Source organism: Coregonus lavaretus, assembly GCF_964263955.1.
Source record: "Coregonus lavaretus genome assembly, chromosome: 5".
Lineage (NCBI taxonomy): Eukaryota > Metazoa > Chordata > Actinopteri > Salmoniformes > Salmonidae > Coregonus > Coregonus lavaretus.
This window is the reverse complement of record NC_139992.1, coordinates 23,683,740-23,707,806: the sequence shown is the minus strand read 5'-3', so window position 1 is coordinate 23,707,806 and position 24,067 is coordinate 23,683,740. Positions and strand designations below refer to the sequence as shown.

The following is a 24,067-nucleotide window of genomic DNA, read 5'->3' as shown; positions in this document are numbered from 1 at the left end:
TAATGGCCATATAATTGCATCATTTATTTGTATAGCTGTGTGGGGCTACTATGGTGATCATGTAACCTAATCAATCACACTTTTTCCAGTATTTGGGAGCACGGACTGTAGGCCTTACATTAGGCATTTTGACTGTTGTATTAGTGAATTCCACTCTGCATGTAGGCTTGTTATAGCCATTTGCGTTGCACAACCCCATCACGCAGAGGCTATATCCATATCAATAAATGAGACAAAACAAAATATTGATTAAGTCTTGGCTATAACCTGTCCTGAGCGAAATAGCCAAGGGGTCCCAAATGGTCAAGACTATATATAGCCTATTCTTATTGCCAGATCTGTTTTCCCTATCAGCCACTGCCTGTGCTTCTTCAACTATTTTGTTTAACATTTATTTAGAGGCCATATTTAGAGGCCTGTGAGCTAGGGTCTCTTTTTAAGGGGAGCCCTATAATAAAAACAGTTATAAAACACAAATAGAGTTCTACAATTATTCCGCAAGACACCAGTACCTAAAATGATAGCCTAAATTGCAATGCCTACAAGTTGAAGGCCTATTTTTTATTTGGATAGGCCTAAATTATACATTGAATTATTAAAGTTATAGGCTAAAGAACTTTGGAGAATTGAGATAATTTTGAATACACACATGGATTTCAATAAACAAATGGATAAGATTGTTCTATTCTCTTTGATTTAGTTCCTATTGCAACTCAGATAAATGACTGAATGGATGGCATACTGACTGACTGAACTGAATGAAGGATTAATTAAATATTCAAATATGTTGGAATGACGAGTTGCACGCATCATGCATGCTCTGCACTTTATTTGGCTAGTAGGCAAATAGGTCTACATTAGGGTATAATGACTCTATGGCTGCATGCCTCCAGAAGGGCATCTTCTGAGGCTGAGGGGTGCTTTTTTCCAAAGGCGCATGGTGCTGTGGTGCTGCATGGAGATCACAAGCTCTTCAACTGGGCAGCAGTGTCGCAATGAAGGGAATAGCCTATACAGAGACTACCTAAAACCACTGCAACAGAGTTATTGTAAAGTGTGGGAATAAGTTTATGCCAGACTTCGCCTACGTTTAACCTCACCCTTGTTCATTTCAAAGTCCATATGTTCATGACCCGATTCATATAAATCATGTACAATTATTTTTAATTCATATGAACCCCCCCCCCTACAGAATATGCTTAGGCAAAATGTTTAATGATTAAATAAATATCAAAATATTCTATAAAAAAAATATTTTGAGTGGCAAAGACTCCAGTGGTCATACATGCTGTAGAGATACACCTAGCGGACTGAAACGTCACTGTTTTAGGCATAATACAGCTAGTGCTATCTAGACTTGCAGTGGCAAACTCAACTGAGGAGTAATAGAGAATGGAAACCTTTAACTTGAAAACGTTTTTTTTTATACTGTGTTTTGCTTGTTCGCATAGCACTCCTCAGAGGCCGTTTGGTGTACGTTTTTTGTTGTTGGTGAGATGAAACTGCCAAAACTCTGAAAGGTATTATTGTACGTCAGAATTGCAACACAAGATTTGTTCAAGCCTAAAATGTTAGTCCGTAATTGTAACATGGTGTTTGTATGTTCACAGATGAAATTTCACGTTTACGTTTAATGTTTCTTACCATCCAAACAATTTACGAATGGATTTTCTTACGATCCTAACCGATACATACGTTCAACCTATTGGCAGGTATCTCGCTCCATATTCTGGACTCATTACCTGACTTTGAGAAGCCTGAGATTAGTTTAGCAACCGCTTTACGCAACATGACAACGTGAACGCGATTGGTCGACAATCTTCTGGGTGGGGCGTTATACATTCCTCCATTCATTGTTCAATGGGATTCCCATCTCCTCCTTTCTCTGATATCTCTGGAGTTATACCCCACCTATGTCTACAATTTATCTTCTTAAAATGTTATTTTAAACATAACCTTAACCCTTACCACACTGCTAGCCTTATACCTAACCCTAACCTTAAATTAAGACCAAAAAGCACATTTTGGTTTTCATGAATTTTTACGATATAGTCAGTGTGGAAACCATTTATTTTTTATTTTTTCCAATGTTATCAGCTTAGAATGTAAAAAGTATGACCAAGAGCATTACCACATGTTTAATAAAGTAATGCAAATCGGTAAATCGATTAATTTTGTTCGCTCTTTTTTATTTAAAACATTTTAGGGCACCGTACAATCACGTGAGTAGCAGGGGCGTTGCAGGATTTGCATGCAGACTTTTTGGGAAAGTCAGTGAGAATTTACAATATTGCAATAACTTACTTCTAAGCAAACCTGCAAAATGAGTTCCTCTGATGGGATGACCATTACAGTTATTGGCAGGTGAGCAGAAACCTCACATTTTGCGAGCTTTATCTGTATAACCAATCTTGCTCCAGTAACTAGGCTAGCTAACTTACCTAGTAGCAGCTATTTTACAGGATCTAGCTCTATAGCTCATTGACCTAGCTACGGACCGTATGTGCCTATGCATGTGAACCTTGCGCTAGAGTAGGGTCGGCTGATCACCAACTAGATTAAAGTAAACAAATTAGTTCATTTTCATGACACTGAAAATTTGGAGTTACAGATATTGTATTCATATTTGTTGTGCATGTGTCAAGTAAATACTAGAGAGAATATTTAGTTTGTATCTTTATTTTCTAGCTAACTACTGTATACACTGAATGTGCCATATCAGGTCAGGATGTTGTGCTAGCAATAGGCACATGATGTGATCATGATATCTGGAGGAAAATGTATTTTTGTCTAGATTAACATTTTAAATCTAATGCAATAGTGAAAAAAATGTCCCACTCATATGGCCGTCATATGCCTATATTGATGATACTGGCAGTTTCTCTTAAGAACATTCATCACTTGTTTGCCTTTGCTTCCTGTTATTCCTGCCTCCTCTAGTCACCATTTCTGGACAATCCTGAGGGATGTTGAGGGCACTCAAAATGTCTGCACTGTCACTGTTGAACCACCCTTGTTTCACAATTAGAGCCACAAATGCTTGTCATACGACAAGGTTTACATTTTGACTTCATTAAAGTTCATGATTAAATTAAGTTGTGTTCACCTTTGGACTGACCCCCAAATCGATGATAACTCCTATTATACTATGTACAAAACATTAACAACACCTTCCTAATATTGAGTTGCAATAGTAATGTTTTGTACACTCAGTGTATATACTATTATATTATATAATAATTATATATAATACATTTGCAATTTAGCATATGCTTATATCAAAAGCAACATACAGTAGTATGTTCATACATTTCTATATGGGTGGCCCCAGCTGGAATCAAACCCACAACCCTGGTGTTGCAAGGGCCATGTCCTACCAACTGAACCGCACAGGACCACTTAGGGATTTTATTTATCATAAAACATGTAGCCATTCCGGGGCAAACCAAATTTCTCTTGGGGGACAGTAAAGAAAAATGTTGGCACTGTTGTTGTGTGTGTATTTCAGTGGGCTGATTGGGCGCTCCTGGGCCATGGTGTTTATGAGTGGTGGCTACAGAGTGAAGATCTATGACAACCAGCCTGGCCATGCTGCCAGGGCCATCCAGGAGGTCAGGTCAGTCCTGAAAAATAAGGCGAAACATTAACAAAATGTCTCATAACAACATCAACTCATACATAACAACTCATACATGACCTAAATACCCCTCAGTCCTTTTTGCACTCACACTGAAGACACAAGCCCAAAACATGATCAGTGAATCCTTTTAACTGTATAAACCCTGTGTGGCCGCTGCTGACCCCGGCACACATGTATGACAGAGTCGGCATGGATTCAGATCCGCTCCCCTGCCCTTTGACTCCCCCTCCCCCTCCCCCTATCTTCCCCGTCTTTCCAACACTTTACTATCTCTTCAATAAAGCAAAAAAAATGGGCACTACCCCACTCCTTAATTATTATAATAAAAAAAAAAAAAAATGTATAAATCAATCAACAACCATATAGTAGTACTGTGTTAAAAACATGGTTGAACATTACGACATGACACAGGGCTTTAGATGAATATGGTCCTTTTTTTGTTTTGTTTTTTATTTAGCCTTTATTTATACAGGTTTTTCTCATTGAGATAAAATCTATTTTTCAATAGAGACCTGGTCCAACAGCAGCAGGTCCTATCTCCCCTATGATGTATTTTTTTTTACATTATATGTAATAGGATTTAACCACAGATAGAACAATGAGCCAGATATTTCCCCAGATATATAAATGTGAAGCATCCAGTTGCCATTTCCACTATCAAATATGGTGATGAGAGGAAGCCCAGTGGCCAAAACTAGAATCTATAACAAACAGAGTGGACTTTGTTTTGTAGACTTTGCCTTTTGCCAAAGTTTCAAAAAAGTGTGTTGTTTAGAAGGAGTGCAAGGGCAAGTTATTGCACAAGCGCACTTCACAGAATAGGCATTCCCTAACAGAAATATGCAAATAAATGCTAGAACACACCAATAGGATCTCACTAGCACGTGCTTGGCTCTGCCCGCCTCCTTGCTTGTTCTGCCCACTATGATTAATTTGCTCCTATTGAAAACGACAGGCACTGGTCTATCTTGGGTTAGTTATAAAAATCTGGTATCCATCATACCACTGGCCTCAGCATAGAGCTACCGGAAAGATATGTTTACGTATAAAGTTTTCATTTACTTCACTTTGAAATGACAGTTTGAAAAACAGATGTCTGTTTGGATTATTAAGTGATTTGACCACTAATCAAAGCCTCAAAAGCATAGGGAATGGACCATTGCATTTATTGTTGGCTCGAAAACCAACCTGGTAACATTCAGTTCTCATGGTTACAGTGAGTTCAGATATGTGCCCTGAGGTTTTGCTTCAGTTTGACGTTTCTCTGTTATTGACTGTCATTGTATTTACATAAAGGCTGTCATGTAAATGATGCAATCTAATGAAACCACTAATGCTCAGCCCATTCACAATGTGGTAAAGTTCTCAACCTGTCTGTTGTTATTGTGTTTTGCCAGTCTCCCATGGTTTTTGTAATGGGATCAATCGGACAGGTACAGATACGGTGTTACAGTGTATTAATTATGTAGTCAGGTGGCACGCAATGACTCTCCTTCATATTCCAGAGGTCACTGAGTTTCTGTATAGTTATGGGTCATTGAAAAATACCTTGGGTTGTGTGTGTGCCTGTGTGGGTGTGTTAACCCATTTTCCTTGTGTGGTGGCCCAGGAAACAGCTTGAGGAGCTGCAGGAAGCCCACATGCTGAGGGGGCAGCTGAGTGCCTCAGAGCAGCTAGCCCTACTGAGCAGCCACGATGACCTCCCTCAGGCACTAGAGGGAGCCTTCTTCATCCAGGTACAGTAGGCTGACTGGTATGAGTATCATCTATGAGGAAAATGCCCTTTCATGCTGGAATAGCAATAAAACTTCGCTAGGATGCATCTCAATCAGAGTATGTGAGCGGAGTTGAGTGGTCGGAAATCCCGCTCCACATCCTTTGCAAACGCTCCTTCATAGAAAGAAAAATGCTGCTCCAAATTCGCTCCATTCATTAAAATCACAATTTAACCAACACCCATCTATTTTTGTGACTACCTGGACCTACCATTTGTTTTGAAGTATTGAAACCAAACCATATGATTTGAATGAAAAGTATTTTAATAAACAACAGGAAAAGGTGACTGTAAGAAGCGCTCATCATTTTAAATATGCTACACGTCGTATTAAACAGCATATAAACACTTTAAATAGGTCAGGAGCCAGACAGGTAGCCTAAGAAGGAATTAAAATGAATTATTTATGCTATATTATTGAAATTATTTCAAGGCTATAGCCTACAAAGAAATCAATTGTAAAGCATTTGCGAGTGCGACACACTAGGCTGGCAGGGACATTAAGCGCTCAGCGTTTAAATAACATTTCGTTGTATTAAATAATTAGTCTATAAATTACACATATAGGCTGCGACTTACTTAGAGTTAAATACAAATTAAACAAAAAATGCCTTATTAGGCTCCATCTACAGTGCCTTTGAATTCATTTTTAGAAACATGAGTTTGGCCAGAGTTTGTGGTTTCAGCCTCATGCGATGGTGCCTGGAGACCAGGCCAGCAGCGGAGAATACCCACTCAGCACATGCAGAGCCACTGGGGGTGCTAAACACCCTTCGGACCACTCTTGCCAGGCTTGGCAGGGATGCGTAGTTGTTTTTAGATTTTTCTGTAGGTAGGATTTTAGGTAAAATAACCCTATCAAAACAGAAAGCTCCTTGAAAGAGGTAATATGCCAGGACTATTGGGCCAAAATCAATGATGGCCTTTTGTATAGATAATAGAACGAAAATTAACGAAACTTTTAAGAGATCTGATTTTTAAATACTTTGCTACAATGACACACTTAGCTAGCTACCCACCTCGTTCCTTTCTGTTGGAATTTGCACGTAGTAAGAACACCATCATGGTATAGTAAGTACACCATCATGGTATAGTAAGTACACCATCATGGTATAGTAAGTACACCATCATGGTATAGTAAGTACACCATCATGGTATAGTAAGTACACCATCATGGTATAGTAAGTACACCATCATGGGATAGTAAGTACACCATCATGGGATACGTGTCTTTTCAGATTCCGCAATGATTCCTTAGTTGTGGACACTACATCACCGCACTCCCTCTCTTGCTCTTGGTCCTCCTCATCTTTGTAAGTCACCTTGATTTTTTACCTGTGTGTTTTATCAGTTTCTTTATGAAAATATTTAATATACTAAATGACAGTAGCTAAAGCAAGTGGCTATAGCAGCACACTAGTAGACTACAAATGCATGCTGAGCCGGGCATGCCCTGAGCTCATAAGGTGAGCGCTACTGGAGCGAAATTGGAGAGGGTGAGAAGGCCGATGCTCCAGCCTTTGGGAAAGTCGCTCCACGCTCCAGTAAAATTGGGTACACTCCGCTCCAGCTCCACTCCAGCTCCACTGGTCACTGGGTCACAGGGGAGATCGATACATGGTATTTCACATAGGCTTAATCATTACAGTGTATCGATTCAAACTTTCAGGAACATACCATTGTGTCACATTGTGGAGGAGAACAATAGAGGGTGTTTTAGAGAGTTACAGGGAAATTCTGCTGGGAAATATTCAGAGTATTTCCTGTCACCATCTGAGACCACAATTTCCTGGTTCAGATACGTTTCCTCACTGACAGCAGTTCACTCCTCCTTTGATTCTAACCTCATTTTGGATTAATAGGCTTTATAATCGTTTTCCCACTTAAGACTTATAATATGAGGGAAATATTTTAGGCAAAGTGTGTCCCGCCTCAGTGGGTAATAGTTATTATTTTTGTATCTCTCTTTATGTGAGGGACATACCATTTTATTTGTGAATGTGTCAGGTAAGCCACTGACCCAGCCAGTTACTGCTGCTAGTTTAATCTGGTAACATGCGACTTTGTCATGGAGTTATTATTTTACTGTTAAAGACATAGTAACCATTGCAAGGGTGACTGACCATGGTGAGAGCCATCAGGGCTTAGAGAGAAACACCTGGAGGTGTTAAGCTGCCCTGCGGCCATTTTGTAGTATATCCAAGCTGGTTAGTTTAGTTAGAAGGTGAAATAGCATTGTGAGGTAGAGAGCATCATGGCTTTCAAGACATTTGTCTGTGCATATGGTTGTGATGAGCAATGCATAACAGGACTAAGCACAAGCAGTGTTCTGTATTCATGTATAAGAAGCGATGACCACATCGAATCATATCATGTTTTTCTCAATGTGGTTTCTGTGGTTTGTATTTGTATTGAAACACGAATGACAGCAGTATACATAACCCTCTTGTGACTGGGGATCATGAGGAGTGCTGGGAGACATATTTAGTAAACCACCATTCCTGAGTCATTGGAGATGTGACATTTCCCCTTATTGTTAGAATTTTTTTCAGTAAAAACATGATCATGCCCCAATATTCCTTTTCAATCTTAAAGTAACTGCCCAGTGAAAATCTCACTTTTAAAAGTTAATATTCTGTCAACCTACAGTACGCCGTGAAGGACTGAAATCCTGCAGCGCCCGCAAGGTCCCCCTGTTCAAGAAAGCACATATACAGGGCATTGAAAATGGGTCGTGGATGGGTATTCCAGCATGACAATGACCCAAAACACACGGCCAAGCAACAAAGGAGTGGCTCAAGAAGAAGCACATTAAGGTCCTGGAGTGGCCTAGCCAGTCTCCAGACCTTAATCCCATAGAAAATCTGTGGAGGGAGCTGAAGGTTCGAGTTGCCAAACGTCAGCCTCGAAACCTTAATGACTTGGAGAAGATCTGCAAAGAGGAGTGGAACAAAATCCCTCCTGAGATGTGTGCAAACCTGGTGGCCAACTACAAGAAATGTCTGACCTCTGTGATTGCCAACAAGGGTTTTGCCACCAAGTACTAAGTCATGTTTTTCAATCTTAAAGTTTTGCAGAGGGGTCAAATACTTATTTCCCTCATTAAAATGCAAATACATTTATAACATTTTTTTGGATTTTTTTGTTGTTGTTATTCTGTCTCTCACTGTTCAAATAAACCTACCATTAAAATTATAGACTGATCATTTCTTTGTCAGTGGGCAAACGTACAAAATCAGCAGGGGATCAAATACTTTTTTCCCTCACTGTACAGGTAGCTGGAAAAGCTGTTTCTTTGTGTGTGAAATAGAACAATTTACGTTTCCCAGCAAAAAAACAAATAGTTTGAAAGTACACCATGTTTTTTCTCATCAGTCTTTACATTGTATTTCTGTATGTCCTAATATTTGTTTATAATGTTGCACTGACGGTCCCTGTTGCCACTGCAATAGGAAAATGTGTTAACTTTACTGTCACATTGTCTCTGCTAAACAACGTGTGTGTGTGTGTGTGTGTGTGTGTGTGTGTGTGTGTGTGTGTGTGTGTGTGTGTGTGTGTGTGTGTACAGGAGAGTGTGTTTGAGGAGATTGAGGCCAAGCAGAGTGTCTTCCAGGTGGTGGAGAGTCACGTGGGAGAGGGCGTGATCCTCAGTAGCTCCACCTCCTGCCTGTTGCCTAGCAACGTCTTCTCCCGGCTCCAGAACCGGAAGCGCTGCATCATATCTCACCCGGTCAGTACAGCGCTAACCCAAACACCAAGGCTGTGTCCAATATGGCGCCGTAATCCCATTCCTTTTGGCCAGAGCCCTGCACAGCATAGGGAACAGGATGCTATTTCAGATTTGCACAAACTCTCTCTCCCTGTCCGAGGCCAGTACTTTTGGTGTTTGCACAAGGGAATGACCCATCCATTCCAACAGTAAAATGTGCAACCTTCAGGTTCTAATCCCTAGGTTGCAACACTACATTTTATTGCAGTCCAGTCCTTGTCCAGTCTTAAATACAGTGGGGGAAAAAAGTATTTAGTCAGCCACCAATTGTGCAAGTTCTCCCACTTAAAAAGATGAGAGAGGCCTGTAATTTTCATCATAGGTACACGTCAACTATGACAGACAAAATGAGAAAAAAAATCCAGAAAATCACAGTGTAGGATTTTTTATGAATCTATTTGCAAATTATGGTGGAAAATAAGTATTTGGTCAATAACAAAAGTTTCTCAATACTTTGTTATATACCCTTTGTTGGCAATGACACAGGTCAAACGTTTTCTGTAAGTCTTCACAAGGTTTTCACACACTGTTGCTGGTATTTTGGCCCATTCCTCCATGCAGATCTCCTCTAGAGCAGTGATGTTTTGGGGCTGTCGCTGGGCAACACGGACTTTCAACTCCCTCCAAAGATTTTCTATGGGGTTGAGACCTGGAGACTGGCTAGGCCACTCCAGGACCTTGAAATGCTTCTTACGAAGCCACTCCTTCGTTGCCCGGGCGGTGTGTTTGGGATCATTGTCATGCTGAAAGACCCAGCCACGTTTCATCTTCAATGCCCTTGCTGATGGAAGGAGGTTTTCACTCAAAATCTCACTATACATGGCCCCATTCATTCTTTCCTTTACACGGATCAGTCGTCCTGGTCCCTTTGCAGAAAAACAGCCCCAAAGCATGATGTTTCCACCCCCATGCTTCACAGTAGGTATGGTGTTCTTTGGATGCAACTCAGCATTCTTTGTCCTCCAAACACGACGAGTTGAGTTTTTACCAAAAAGTTATATTTTGGTTTCATCTGACCATATGACATTCTCCCAATCCTCTTCTGGATCATCCAAATGCACTCTAGCAAACTTCAGACGGACCTGGACATGTACTGGCTTAAGCAGGGGGACACGTCTGGCACTGCAGGATTTGAGTCCCTGGCGGCGTAGTGTGTTACTGATGGTAGGCTTTGTTACTTTGGTCCCAGCTCTCTGCAGGTCATTCACTAGGTCCCCCCGTGTGGTTCTGGGATTTTTGCTCACCGTTCTTGTGATCATTTTGACCCCACGGGGTGAGATCTTGCGTGAAGCCCCAGATCGAGGGAGATTATCAGTGGTCTTGTATGTCTTCCATTTCCTAATAATTGCTCCCACAGTTGATTTCTTCAAACCAAGCTGCTTACCTATTGCAGATTCAGTCTTCCCAGCCTGGTGCAGGTCTACAATTTTGTTTCTGGTGTCCTTTGACAGCTCTTTGGTCTTGGCCATAGTGGAGTTTGGAGTGTGACTGTTTGAGGTTGTGGACAGGTGTCTTTTATACTGATAACAAGTTCAAACAGGTGCCATTAATACAGGTAACGAGTGGAGGACAAAGGAGCCTCTTAAAGAAGAAGTTACAGGTCTGTGAGAGCCAGAAATCTTGCTTGTTTGTAGGTGACCAAATACTTATTTTCCACCATAATTTGCAAATAAATTCATTAAAAATCCTACAATGTGATTTTCTGGATTTTCTTTTCTCAATTTGTCTGTCATAGTTGACGTGTACCTATGATGAAAATTATAGGCCTCTCTCATCTTTTTAAGTGGGAGAACTTGCACAATTGGTGGCTGACTAAATACTTTTTTTCCCCACTGTAAGTATTAGAGAACCTTCTGGACTTTACCCCCTCTTCCCTCAGTCGCCTAACAACTAGCTAACCACTGAAATTCCACCCTTATCATCGCCTTGAGGCTGAAACACACACACATACACACACAGTCCTTTGTGGCCAGAGAGACGAGTTCACCTTTACCTGGGAAGGTTTGTGTGCATGTGCGCATATGTGTGTGGTGAATGTTTAATCCCCCCATGGTTTTACCTCAGTGCCACTCCTTTCAGAGAGGCCTTCACAGAGGGAAATGTGTGAGGTAAGCCCTGCTTATGGCTCACAGAGTAATGTGGTCCAACAGAGAAGAACACACCCTGGGTGTATATATAGGGCTGTGGAGGTCATTACATTTTGTCAACCCGTGATTGTCATGCAGGTAACTGCCGGTCTCACGGTAATTGACCGTAATTAATATAAACATGTTTAGGATCTCCAGCTTCCACACATAGTCTACAAGCCACTGATGCGGACCTTTGGAACATCTATATTTTAAAAAGTATAATAAATCAATTTAATATAGCCAACACCATCACAATAAATCCATTATTTATTTCAGGCCTTATGTTAGGCCCTGATCTGGCTATGCCTTATGTCTGTGGGCAATACTAGTTCATTTAGCAGGCAAGATTTGCTTATGATTCCCGTGGTATTCTTTTATAGAAAGAACAATACAATTGAGCATAGCTGAATAAAATCGAAAATATATTTTTCCCAAACAATTTCCGAGGGACTGTGTACATGGAGCTATTCTGTGTTGAGGTCCTCCTATAGTGAGGGAAAAAAGTATTTGATCCCCTGGTGATTTTGTACGTTTGCCCAGTGACAAAGAAATGATCAGTCTATCATTTTAATGGTAGGTTTATTTGAACAGTGAGAGACAGAATAACAACAACAAAAAACAGAAAAACACATGTCAAAAATGTTATAAATTGATTAGCATTTTAATGAGGGAAATAAGTATTTGACCCCCTCTCAATCAGAAAGATTTCTGGCTCCCAGGTGTCTTTTATACAGGTAACGAGCTGAGATTAGGAGCACACTCTTAAAGGGAGTGCTCCTAATCTCAGCTTGTTACCTGTATAAAAGACACCTGTCCACAGAAGCAATCAATCAATCAGATTCCAAACTCTCCACCATGGCCAAGACCAAAGAGCTCTCCAAGGATGTCAGGGATAAGATTGTAGACCTACACAAGGTTGGAATGGGCTACAAGACAATCGCCAAGCAGCTTGGTGAGAAGGTGACAACAGTTGGTGTGATTATTCGCAAATGGAAGAAACACAAAAGAACTGTCAATCTCCCTCGGGCCTGGGGCTCCATGCAAGATCTCACCTCGTGGAGTTGCAATGATCATGAGAACGGTGAGGAATCAGCCCAGAACTACACGGGAGGATCTTGTCAATGATCTCAAGGCAGCTGGGACCATAGTCACCAAGAAAACAATTGGTAACACACTACGCCGTGAAGGACTGAAATCCTGCAGCGTCCGCAAGGTCCCCCTGTTCAAGAAAGCACATATACAGGGCCGTCTGAAGTTAGCCAATGAACAGCTGAATGATTCAGAGGAGAACTGGGTGAAAGTGTTGTGGTCAGATGAGACCAAAATTTAGCTCTTTGGCATCAACTCAACTCGCCATGTTTGGAGGAGGAGGAATGCTCCCTATGACCCCAAGAACACCATCCCCACCATCAAACATGGAGGTGGAAACATTATGCTTTGGGGGTGTTTTTCTGCTAAGGGGACAAGACAACTTCACCGCATCAAAGGGACGATGGACGGGGCCATGTACCGTCAAATCTTGGGTGAGAACCTCCTTCCCTCAGCCAGGACATTGAAAATGAGTCGTGGATGGGTATTCCAGCATGACAATGAAGAAGAAGCACATTAAGGTCCTGGAGTGGCCTAGCCAGTCTCCAGACCTTAATCCCATACAAAATCTGTGGAGGGAGCTGAAGGTTCGAGTTGCCAAACGTCAGCCTCGAAACCTTAATGACTTGGAGAAGATCTGCAAAGAGGAGTGGAACAAAATCCCTCCTGAGATGTGTGCAAACCTGGTGGCCAACTACAAGAAACGTCTGACCTCTGTGATTGCCAACAAGGGTTATGCCACCAAGTACTAAGTCATGTTTTGCAGAGGGGTCATATACTTATTTCCCTCATTAAAATGCAAATAAATTTATAACATTTTTGACATGCGTTTTTCTGGATTTTTTGTTGTTATTCTGTCTCTCACTGTTCAAATAAACCTACCATTAAAATTATAGACTGATCATGTCTTTGTCAGTGGGCAAACGTACAAAATCAGCAGGGGATCAAATACTTTTTTCCCTCACTGTATATGCTTAATTTAGAGTTATTGTGCAACTTTAGTTGTGATACAAACGTTAGGCTATATATTTTGATTTCTAATACATTCTAAGGCTGCATGATGCGACAAATGATTATTTGAAAAAAGTTACATGAAAGGGAAACGCTCTGCTCTGTTTCTTTCGCATGCTGCACACACTTCATCAGTCTCTCATTCACAATTTGATAAGCACTTGATCATATTCTCACGCAGTTTCTTCAATTTAATCTGGTCTTTACATATAGCCTACTAATATACAGTGGGGAAAAAAAGTATTTAGTCAGCCACCAATTGTGCAAGTTCTCCCACTTAAAAAGATGAGAGAGGCCTGTAATTTTCATCATAGGTACACGTCAACTATGACAGACAAAATTAGGAGAAAAAATCTAGAAAATCACATTGTAGGATTTTTTATGAATTTATTTGCAAATTATGGTGGAAAATAAGTATTTGGTCAATAACAAAAGTTTCTCAATACTTTGTTATATACCTTTTGTTGGCAATGACACAGGTCAAACGTTTTCTGTAAGTCTTCCCAAGGTTTTCACACACTGTTGCTGGTATTTTGGCCCATTCCTCCATGCAGATCTCCTCTAGAGCAGTGATGTTTTGGGGCTGTTGCTGGGCAACACGGACTTTCAACTCCCTCCAAAGATGTTCTATGGGGTTGAGATCTGGAGACTGGCTAGGCCACTCCAGACCTTGAAATGCTTCTTACGAAGCCACTCCTTCGTTGCCCGGGCGGTGTGTTTGGGATCATTGTCATGCTGAAAGACCCAGCCACGTTTCATCTTCAATGCCCTTGCTGATGGAAGGAGGTTTTCACTCAAAATCACATGATACATGGCCCCATTCATTCTTTCCTTTACACGGATCAGTCGTCCTGGTCCCTTTGCAGAAAAACAGCCCCAAAGCATTATGTTTCCACCCCCATTCTTCACAGTAGGTATGGTGTTCTTTGGATGCAACTCAGCAGTCTTTGTCCTCCAAACACGACAAGTTCTATTTTGGTTTCATCTGACCATATGACATATGACATTCTCCCAATCCTCTTCTGGATCATCCAAATGCATTCTAGCAAACTTCAGACGGGCCTGGACATGTACTGGCTTAAGCAGGGGGACACGTCTGGCACTGCAGGATTTGAGTCCCTGGCGGCGTAGTGTGTTACTGATGGTAGGCTTTGTTACTTTGGTCCCAGCTCTCTGCAGGTCATTCACTAGGTCCCCCCGTGTGGTTCTGGGATTTTTGCTCACCGTTCTTGTGATCATTTTGACCCCACGGGGTGAGATCTTGCGTGGAGCCCCAGATCGAGGGAGATTATCAGTGGTCTTGTAGGTCTTCCATTTCCTAATAATTGCTCCCACAGTTGATTTCTTCAAACCAAGCTGCTTACCTATTGCAGATTCAGTCTTCCCAGCCTGGTGCAGGTCTACAATTTTGTTTCTGGTGTCCTTTGACAGCTCTTTGGTCTTGGCCATAGTGGAGTTTGGAGTGTGACTGTTTGAGGTTGTGGACAGGTGTCTTTTATACTGATAACAAGTTCAAACAGGTGCCATTAATACAGGTAACGAGTGGAGGACAGAGGAGCCTCTTAAAGAAGAAGTTACAGGTCTGTGAGAGCCAGAAATCTTGCTTGTTTGTAGGTGACCAAATACTTATTTTCCACCATAATTTGCAAATAAATTCATTAAAAATCCTACAATGTGATTTTCTGGATTTTTTTTTCTCAATTTGTCTGTCATAGTTGACATGTACCTATGATGAAAATTACAGGCCTCTCTCATTTTTTTAAGTGGGAGAACTTGCACAATTGGTGGCTGACTAAATACTTTTTTTCCCCACTGTATGTGTGGAATTATTTTTGATTTAGAATGGCCCACAAAAAAAAGAAAGTAATCCATAGGTTACATGCAGTTAGGTAGGCTACAACGTTTGTAAAGCGGATTAATGTGCTTAGTTTTTACGAATTGAGTAATAAATATAGCAGCACGAGAAAGCTGGGATCCGCTTTTAAAAAGTGTCCTGTCTAAACTCTGTTTTCACAGGCGATTACGCAATGACTGGGCTTATAAGAACACGTTTCAGTAGGCTCTGTAGGCTATGGGCTCTCCATCCATGTTCCAGAGGTCTTGGGCTTATAGGCTACATTTTGAGTTATTTGGCCTCTTTAATTGTGATACAAACCTTTGCAAAATATATAGGCCTATGGACTAGGCTACATGATACATGCGACTGTGATTTGAAAAAGTCACAAAAAAATACATGCGCTGTGCATCATTCACAACTGAAAATATTCTCACCATTCAGACTATTCTCAATTTAATCTTGTCTTTACATATACTAAACAATATGTATCATCCGCCTGTCGGAACAGGAGCAGGGTAAAAAAATACATGTCATCTGTATGCACTCGAATAGCAAATAGAAGACGCTTTTCCTGCGGTTCAGCCAGGCAGGCTACTCCAATTGTAAAGCAAAGCAATGTGCTTAATATATGGAAAGTTGAGAAATAAATATAGTAGGCCTAGCTGATAGAAAGCTGATGGGATCCTCCTCTTTTTAATAGAGGCCATCAAAACGCTGTTTTCTCACGCAATTGCATAGTGTATAGAAATTGTATTCAATGCATCAACGAGCTCCTATTCCGCTCAAACTCTGAATGCCAGGGCTCTTATAAAGTGTTTGATTTGATTTTCGATTGCATTTGCATTGATGTCAGGGTGATTAGAGGGACAATAGAGCGCTGAGTACCGGCCATTAGCAACTGTCCGTTAGCAAGTTTCAGAGGCATCAGAGCGCAGTTTTGGAGAAGCCTAGTTACCGTGACTCAACGGTCACATGGAATTTGACTGAGGTCATGACCGGTGTGGCGGTAATGCGGTCACCGCAACAGCCCTAGGTGTGTAGCATAGCATCGCAATAGTCTCAATTAGCTTCCTTCCCCCTGTCTCCTCTCCCAAATCTGTACTGATGTGAGAGAGCTGGACTAGTGAAACTCCTGGTACACGACCACCATATTGTTTTCGCCCACCCTGTTTTTCTAAATCCTAACATAAAGAAGTGAGGCACTAGGGAATGTTCCCTCTAAACTGCGCACGGGCACGCAGCTCCCCGGGATTCCGCGCAGAAGAAATATCATCCTGCGCAGATAAGCAGGAGATTGAATTTAACTCAACTTTCTAGAGTTTTCCCCCTTAGTTACCCCTATCAATGTTTCCCTTTACTGTGGGAATTATGATCGAATCAACACAATATTAGCCACTTTCAATGCAACATACCGAAACAAAACTAACTATGCAAGACTTAGGTAGTATGCAAAACTAACTATGCAAGAGATTCTGTTGTAGGCAGAACGCTTCGGAGTAGGATTCTATTGCATTGACACGCATGACTCAGCCCGTACTCTACACAGACCGGTGCGGCATAACCAATCAGAGCTGCAGTAGGCCTATATGCAACTAGACCATTGCCATATATGGATCTGTGCCATTCACTTTGAACTGGACTGTGTTTACAGCATGAGCAGTCGTGAGTAGATGTGCTTGTTTTGAGATCAAAGCGAGAGCTGCATGTAGCGACGTGTGCACATTTGTTCATATCCTATGCTAGTTAGTGAGTTATTAGCCCAGTTATAGATAATATGTAGTCAGTAATGGGGGAGATTTATTCCTACAAGAGCACAAAACGTGTACATTTCTAGACATCTTTGAAAAGCGAGTTGGATAAGAGCTTATTTTTTTGTCTTAAATGGGCAGTGTTATATTTTGAGACGGTCTTGAATAAGATAAGTAGCCAATAGGCAGAGGGTAGCATAATTTGGCTGATTCCTGTGATAATGGTATGGGAATAATAATGCATTTTATTTTGTAAAGTGTTTTCTTGCATCAAACACCACAACAACATTTTCAGTCACCTCCTTGTCTGAAGGACAAGTGGATAAACAGGTTAACGTCAAGCCCTACATGTTTTTTTCACGCCAGGACAGCGGAGTCACTCACCACCTTCCGGAGACATTTGAAACCCCACCTCTTTAAGGAATACCTGGGATAGGATAAAGTCATCCTTCTACCCCTCCCTTACCCCCCCCCCCAAAAAAACATTTTTAAAAAACACATTGTAAGTCGCTCTGGATAAGAGCGTCTGCTAAATGACGTAAATGTACATGTAAATGATATAGGCCTACATTGAACACCACATATTGGCTGCTACTGTAGGCTGAATGATAGAACAGCTATTTCTATGTTAAAATGTTATGGGATGCTTTTTCTCCATTGTTTTTGATGGTAGGCCACTCTGGTAGACCTACGTTATGATCAAATAGCCACAGTAGCCTACTTGACCACTGTCTCAAACTGTAACTTAAAGCGGGTAGAGCCTGTGTTCAGAGTAAAACATTTGAGGGAACATTGGCACTAGAGAATGAAGAGATGGTCTATTGATATGGAGATGGTCTCTCTGTTGTTGTTTGAGCTGACAAGTTTCGATCCCTACAGGTGAACCCGCCCTACTACGTGCGTCTGGTGGAGCTGGTGCCACACCCAGAGACATTGCCGGGGGTGATGGACACTACCTATGCTCTGATGACTGCTGTGGGCCAGGCTCCTGTCAGGCTGAAGAAGGAGATTGATGGCTTCGCCCTGAACCGTGTGCAGTACGCCATCATCGCTGAGTCCTGGAGGCTGGTCAAGGTGGGAGGCAGACTGAATACTGTGCAACATACCCTCCTCTCTTATCACTGTATTGGTCTGTTAAATAGTTAGGAACCAAGGGATTATTTCTCAGGAGTGGAGGTGGATTTTAGCTGTTGTTGACACTGGCAGTCCTTGTAGACAAGAGTCCCTCAGTCCTTGTAACTTTGGACTTTGGATCCCTAATAGTTCTTCTGATGGTCATGTCTAAATGGGAGTGGAGGGGGAAGTCTCTGTCAGTTGCCTTCAGGTCTAATCTCCATGCTATCTTTCCAAAAGTGTAACTGTGATACAATGGGGACATTGGGGACTAAATAAACCTCTTACCTGATGACAATCTCTATTACCACCACACGGATGGAGGAGATGATTCGGCCCGATGTGTCTTAGTTCCAACTCCTAGTGCTTGTTTAACCTCTTAAGGATCGGACCCTTTTTTTCAATTTTCGCCTAAAATGACATACCTAAATCTAACTGCCTGTAGCTAAGGACCTGAAGCAAGGATATGCATATTTTTGATACCATTTGAAAGGAAACACTTTGAAGTTTGTGGAAATGTGTAATTAATGTAGGAGAATATAACACATTAGATCTGGTAAAAGATAATACAAACAAAAAAACATGCAGGTTTTTTTCTTTATTTTTTAATCAGCTTTGAAATGCAAGAGAAAGGCCACAATGTAGCTCAGCTGGTAGAGCACGGCGCTTGTAACGCCAAGGTAGTGGGTTCGATCCCCGGGACCACCCATACACAAAAATGTATGCACGCATGACTGTAAGTCGCTTTGGATAAAAGCGTCTGCTAAATGGCATATTATTATATTATTATATTATAATATTGCAGATTAGGCGCGATTTAGATGTTGGCCACTAGATGGCAGCAGGGTGCGCGCAAAGTTTCAGATTGATCCAGTGAAGCATTGCAATACTGGACTATTTTGTATCAAGTCTGCCCAAATGTGCCGAATTGGTCAATTGATAAATTTTCAAGTACAGTCGTGGTCAAAAGTTTTGAGAATGACACAAGTATTGGTCTTCACAACGTTCGCTGCTTCAGTGTTATGAGATATTTTTGTCAGATGTTACTATGGTATACTGAAGTATAATTAAAAGCATTCCATAAGTGTCAAAGGCTTTTATTGACAATGACATTAAGTTTACGCAAAGAGTCAATATTTGCAGTGTTGACCCTTCTTTTTCAAGACCTCTGCAATCCGCCCTGGCATGCTGTCAATTAACTTCTGGGTCACATCCTGACCACATCCGAATTTGTGGGTTTTTGTTTGTCCACCCGCCTCTTGAGGATCGACCACAAGTTCTCAATGGTATTAAGGTCTGGGGAGTTTCCTGGCCATGGACCCAACATGTCGATGTTTTGTTCCCTGAGCCACTTAGTTATCACTTTTGCCTTATGGCAAGGTGTTCCATCATGCTGGAAAAGGCATTGGTCGTCACCAAACTGTTCTTGGGTGGTTGGGAGAAGTTGCTCTCGGAGGATGTGTTGGTACCATTCTTTATTCATGGCTGTGTTCTCAGGCAAAAATGTGAGTGAGCCCACTCCCTTGGCTGAGAAGCAACCCCACACATGAATGGTCTCAGGATGCTTTACTGTTGGCATGACACAGGACTGATGGTAGCACTCACCTTGTCTTCTCCGGACAAGGTGTTTTCCGGATGCCCCAAACAATCGGAAAGGGGATTCATCAGATAAAATGACTTTACCCCAGTCCTCAGCAATCCAATCCCTGTACCTTTTGCAGAATATCAGTCTGTCCCTGATGTTTTTCCTGGAGAGAAGTGGCTTCTTTGCTGCCCTTCTTGACACCAGGCCATCCTCCAAAAGTCTTCGCCTCACTGTGCGTGCAGATGCACTCACACCTGCCTGCTGCCATCCCTGAGCAAGCTCTGCACTGGTGTTGCACCGATCCCGCAGCTGAATCAACTTTATGAGACGGTCCTGGCGCTTGCTGGACTTTCTTGGGTACCCTGACACCTTCTTCACAACAATTGAACCTCTCTCCTTGAAGTTCTTGATGATCCGATAAATGGTTGATTTAGGTGCAATCTTACTAGCAGCAATATCCTTGCCTGTGAAGCCCTTTTTGTGCAAAGCAATGATGACGGCACGTGTTTCCTTGCAGGTAACCATGGTTAACAGAGGAAGAACAATGATTTCAAGCACCACCCTCCTTTTAAAGCTTCCCGTCTGTTATTCTAACTCAATCAGCATGACAGAGTGATCTTCAGCCTTGTCCTCGTCAACACTCTCACCTGTGTTAACGAGAGAATCACTGACATGATGGCAGCTGGTCCTTTTGTGGCAGGGCTGAAATGCAGTGGAAATGTTTTTTGGGGATTAAGTTCATTTTCATGGCAAAGAGGGACTTTTCAATTAATTGCAATTCATCTGATCACTCTTCATGACATTCTGGAGTATATGCAAATTGCCATCATCAAAACTGAGGCAGCAGACTTTGTGAAAATTAGTATGTGTGTCATTCTCAAAACGTTTGACCACGACTGTACATAACTATAGAGAACATACAAAAATGATATGGTAATACAAAATGTAAGTTTACACACTCCCAGGAATGTCATACATGATGGATCATTAGCTTATACACTAACTTTCACGCCAGGTGGGGTGGGTGTGGAGCTAGAGACAGCAGGGGTTCAAACTGTACAATTTGAATATAAAAATTGATTTTATCAAACAAAACTATGCTACATTTTATCTCTGGGACCCTTAGGATGACAAATCAGAGCAAGATTACTGAATGTAAGTACATTATTTACCTTCAGAGGTGAATGTATCAAACCAGTTGCCGTGATACGTTTTTTGTTGTTGTGCACTCTCCTCAAACAATAGCATGGTATGTTTTCACTGTAATAGCTACTGTAAATTGGACAGTGCAGTTAGATTAACAAGAATTTAAGCTTTCTGCCCATATAAGACATGTCAATGTCCTGGAAAGTTTGCTGTTACTTACAACAGTCATGCTAATCATATTAGCGCACATTAGCTCAACCGTCCCGTATACGGGACACCGATCCCGTAGAGGTTAAAGAGCTGAACTCTCAGGGCTGGTTTCCAGGTCCGAAATTAAGCCTAGTCCTGGACTAAAAACAAGCTTAATGGAGAATATCCATTAAAGGTGCTTTGTAGGCCAGGTCTAAGCTTAATCACAATCACTTAATCACTCTGGGTAAACAGCCCCTTTTGATATTTTATCTACAATCCCACCCCAATAGACTGTTGAACAGGACATATCTCTGTACCACCCTGATACTGAGGCTGATGCCTTGAAAGGTACACAACTGTATTCAGCCCTGCTGCACTGTACACCCCTTCAGAAATGAATTGGCTCAGCCACATGTCAGCATGGAGGAAAATGTGTAAGAAATCCCATCACTCATCCCAGTACTGACAAAGAAAAGCGCTAATGGCCGCAATCTAGGGTTTACGTCAATCAGTGAGCTTTATTACACTATATATACAAAAGTATGTGGACACCTCTTAAAATGTGTGGATTCGGCTATTTCAGCCACACCCGTTGCTGACAGGTGCATAAAATCGAGCACACCGCCATGCAATCTCCATAGACAAACATTGGCAGTAGAGTGGCAGTAGAGAGCTCAGTGACTTTCAACGTGGCACAGTCATACATTTACATTTACGTCATTTAGCATAGGATGCCACCTTTCCAACAAGTCAGTTTGTCAAATTTCTGCCCTGCTAGAGCAGCCCCGGTCAACTGTAAGTGCTGTGATTGTGAAGGGGAAACGTCTAGGAGCAACAAGCCGCGAAGTGGTAGGCCACACAAGCTCACATAATTTGTTGAGATTGGTGTGGAAGAACTTGACTGGCCTGCACAGAGCCCTGACCTCAACCCCATCGAACACCTTTGGGATGAATTGAAACACCGACTGCGAGCCAGGCCTAATCGCCCAACATCAGTGCCCGACCTCACTAATGCGTTTGTGGCTGAATGGAAGCCGCAGCAATGTTCCAACATCTAGTGGAAAGCCTTCCCAGAAGAGTGGAGTCTGTTAAAGCAGCAAAGGGGGGACCAACTCCATATGAATGCCCATGATTTTTGAATGAGATGTTCGACAAGCAGGTGTCCACATACTTTTGGTCATGTAGTGTATCTCAGACAGAAAATAGACCACAGTCCCTCTGTCTTTGTCAGCACACAACTATAATGGAGCATTTATAGTCCCCTAATTACTAAATGTATTTTTATGCTGTCTTTTTTGTTGGTGGGTGAGATTTACAAAAGATTCCCCACATTCAGCTTCCTGACGCAGTACGTTTTGTCCCTGCGGTACTGTAACAGTTACAGTACACCTGAGTTACAGTGTATCAGATGCCCACGGACTGGTCTGAACTGGTCTCACAGACCCACCTAGCCCTCACAGCTAGGCTACCGCTATCCTGTCCAAACACAGTAGCCACCAAGGACAAGAGAAACACTGTTACAACAGGAGCTGTTTTGGCCACAACAGCAGGCTAGGAATCCACTGAAATAGAAACCACAGGTGTTTGTACATAACCTTTACACCCCAATACAGTTAATTAGGGTGTCATATGTTTATGTCTTGGTATGCATATAGCCTAGTAAGCCTACCACCCTCTCCTCTCATTTTCACTCAAATGTATAATGTGGGAGGAATGAGCCAAGAGTGAAGGAATCAAGAGCTGTGTAAACTGTGTCTGGGAGGTGGGTGTGAGGGGCAGTAAGGAAAAGATGATGAGGTGTTATCACAGAAAGGTGTACTTGTGAAAAGCCTGGTCGTTAAAGGGAGAGAACTAGAGACCATCTCAAGGTGACCAGGCAGTCACCCTGCTTTCTACTTCTACTATAAAGAAAAGTGAAGTATTTATTGTTGTGAACCCTAGACTATGATGTGAACAGTGAATTGGATGATTTTCCATGAAGTGACACTGACACTTCCCTATCATGGTCATCCATATCAGCAGAAAGAAAGCTATTTTTGCAAGGAGTTTCCCAGTGAAAGGACAAATTGTTGATGTTCCCACTTCATTAAAATAAAAAAAAGCCAAGATCAGAATTACATGGTAAGTAGGGCTGAAGTCTCAGATAATGTGCACAGTCACGACGGCTTTGCTTTTGTGGCTCTTTATCTGGCCTAGTACTGGACATGAAACCTCTCAAGCTTAAAGAAAGAACGCCTCAGTGGTGCTTTTGTCATGTCACTGTCTGCCACTTATTTGGCAATGTCAATTAGCATTGATTTCACCAAACATTTAGAGTCAATGAACCTCTACCCAAGAGGATAATTATTCTACTTCCATTGTCTTCATACAATAACAGCGTTGAAAGCCCAGTGGAATGCACAGAGTCAAAACATTCCGACCCACTCGATTAGCTCTTCAGTCTGGATGTGTATTAGCGTGTAACACTGTAGTGTCTTTAAAGAGTTATCCTCACCTCACAGACAGGTTAAGTGAGCCTTCAGAGTGAAGGTCACAGCTCTCGTGAGCGCAGTCAGTCCACTCAATAAAGCGTTGTGGTCACGCTACTGAGAACGTCTGTGTTGTTTTTAGCTCAGAGAACGGAGCGTCTTCACTTTGTATCCATAGAGAGAAATAGTTATGGCGTCTTTTTGTAAGCACTAACTCTGCTATTGGTTCGTTGGACAAAGCCTATGGGGAAAATTAATGGCGTTTTTGTAGGGTTTTGGGATAAACGCCGAAAATAAGGTCTGTGTTAAACACAGGTTTAGGAGATCTTATACGTTTTGTTCTATGAGATCATTTTCATCAGCTAACGTCACTTTTTGTGAATTTTGAAGAATGTATGTAATAAAAAAAGCACATAAAGGCTTCAAAGGTCATGTTAACTGACTGCTGTTACAGTGGGGGGAAAAAGTATTTAGTCAGCCACCAATTGTGCAAGTTCTCCCACTTAAAAAGATAAGAGAGGCCTGTAATTTTCATCATAGGTACACATCAACTATGACAGACAAAA

The 24,067-nt window shown here is 41.7% G+C and overlaps 1 protein-coding gene across 2 annotated transcripts in view; it reads left to right on the top strand.

The window, feature by feature from the left end:
- The first annotated feature begins 2,242 nt into the window (after positions 1 to 2,242).
- LOC311129770 (lambda-crystallin-like) overlaps positions 2,243 to 24,067 on the top strand; it is a 30,576-nt gene continuing 8,751 nt past the window's right edge. Inside the window, exons 1-5 of one of the 2 annotated variants that reach the window (XM_084162207.1) lie at positions 2,243 to 2,364; positions 3,509 to 3,616; positions 5,250 to 5,376; positions 8,983 to 9,144; positions 17,877 to 18,071. In XM_084162207.1, coding sequence (XP_084018333.1) covers positions 2,324 to 2,364; positions 3,509 to 3,616; positions 5,250 to 5,376; positions 8,983 to 9,144; positions 17,877 to 18,071 — 633 coding nt within the window. In that variant the 5' untranslated portion in view covers positions 2,243 to 2,323. The remainder of the gene's footprint in view (positions 2,365 to 3,508; positions 3,617 to 5,249; positions 5,377 to 8,982; positions 9,145 to 17,876; positions 18,072 to 24,067) is intronic. The other variant, XM_084162208.1, reaches the window with a different exon arrangement.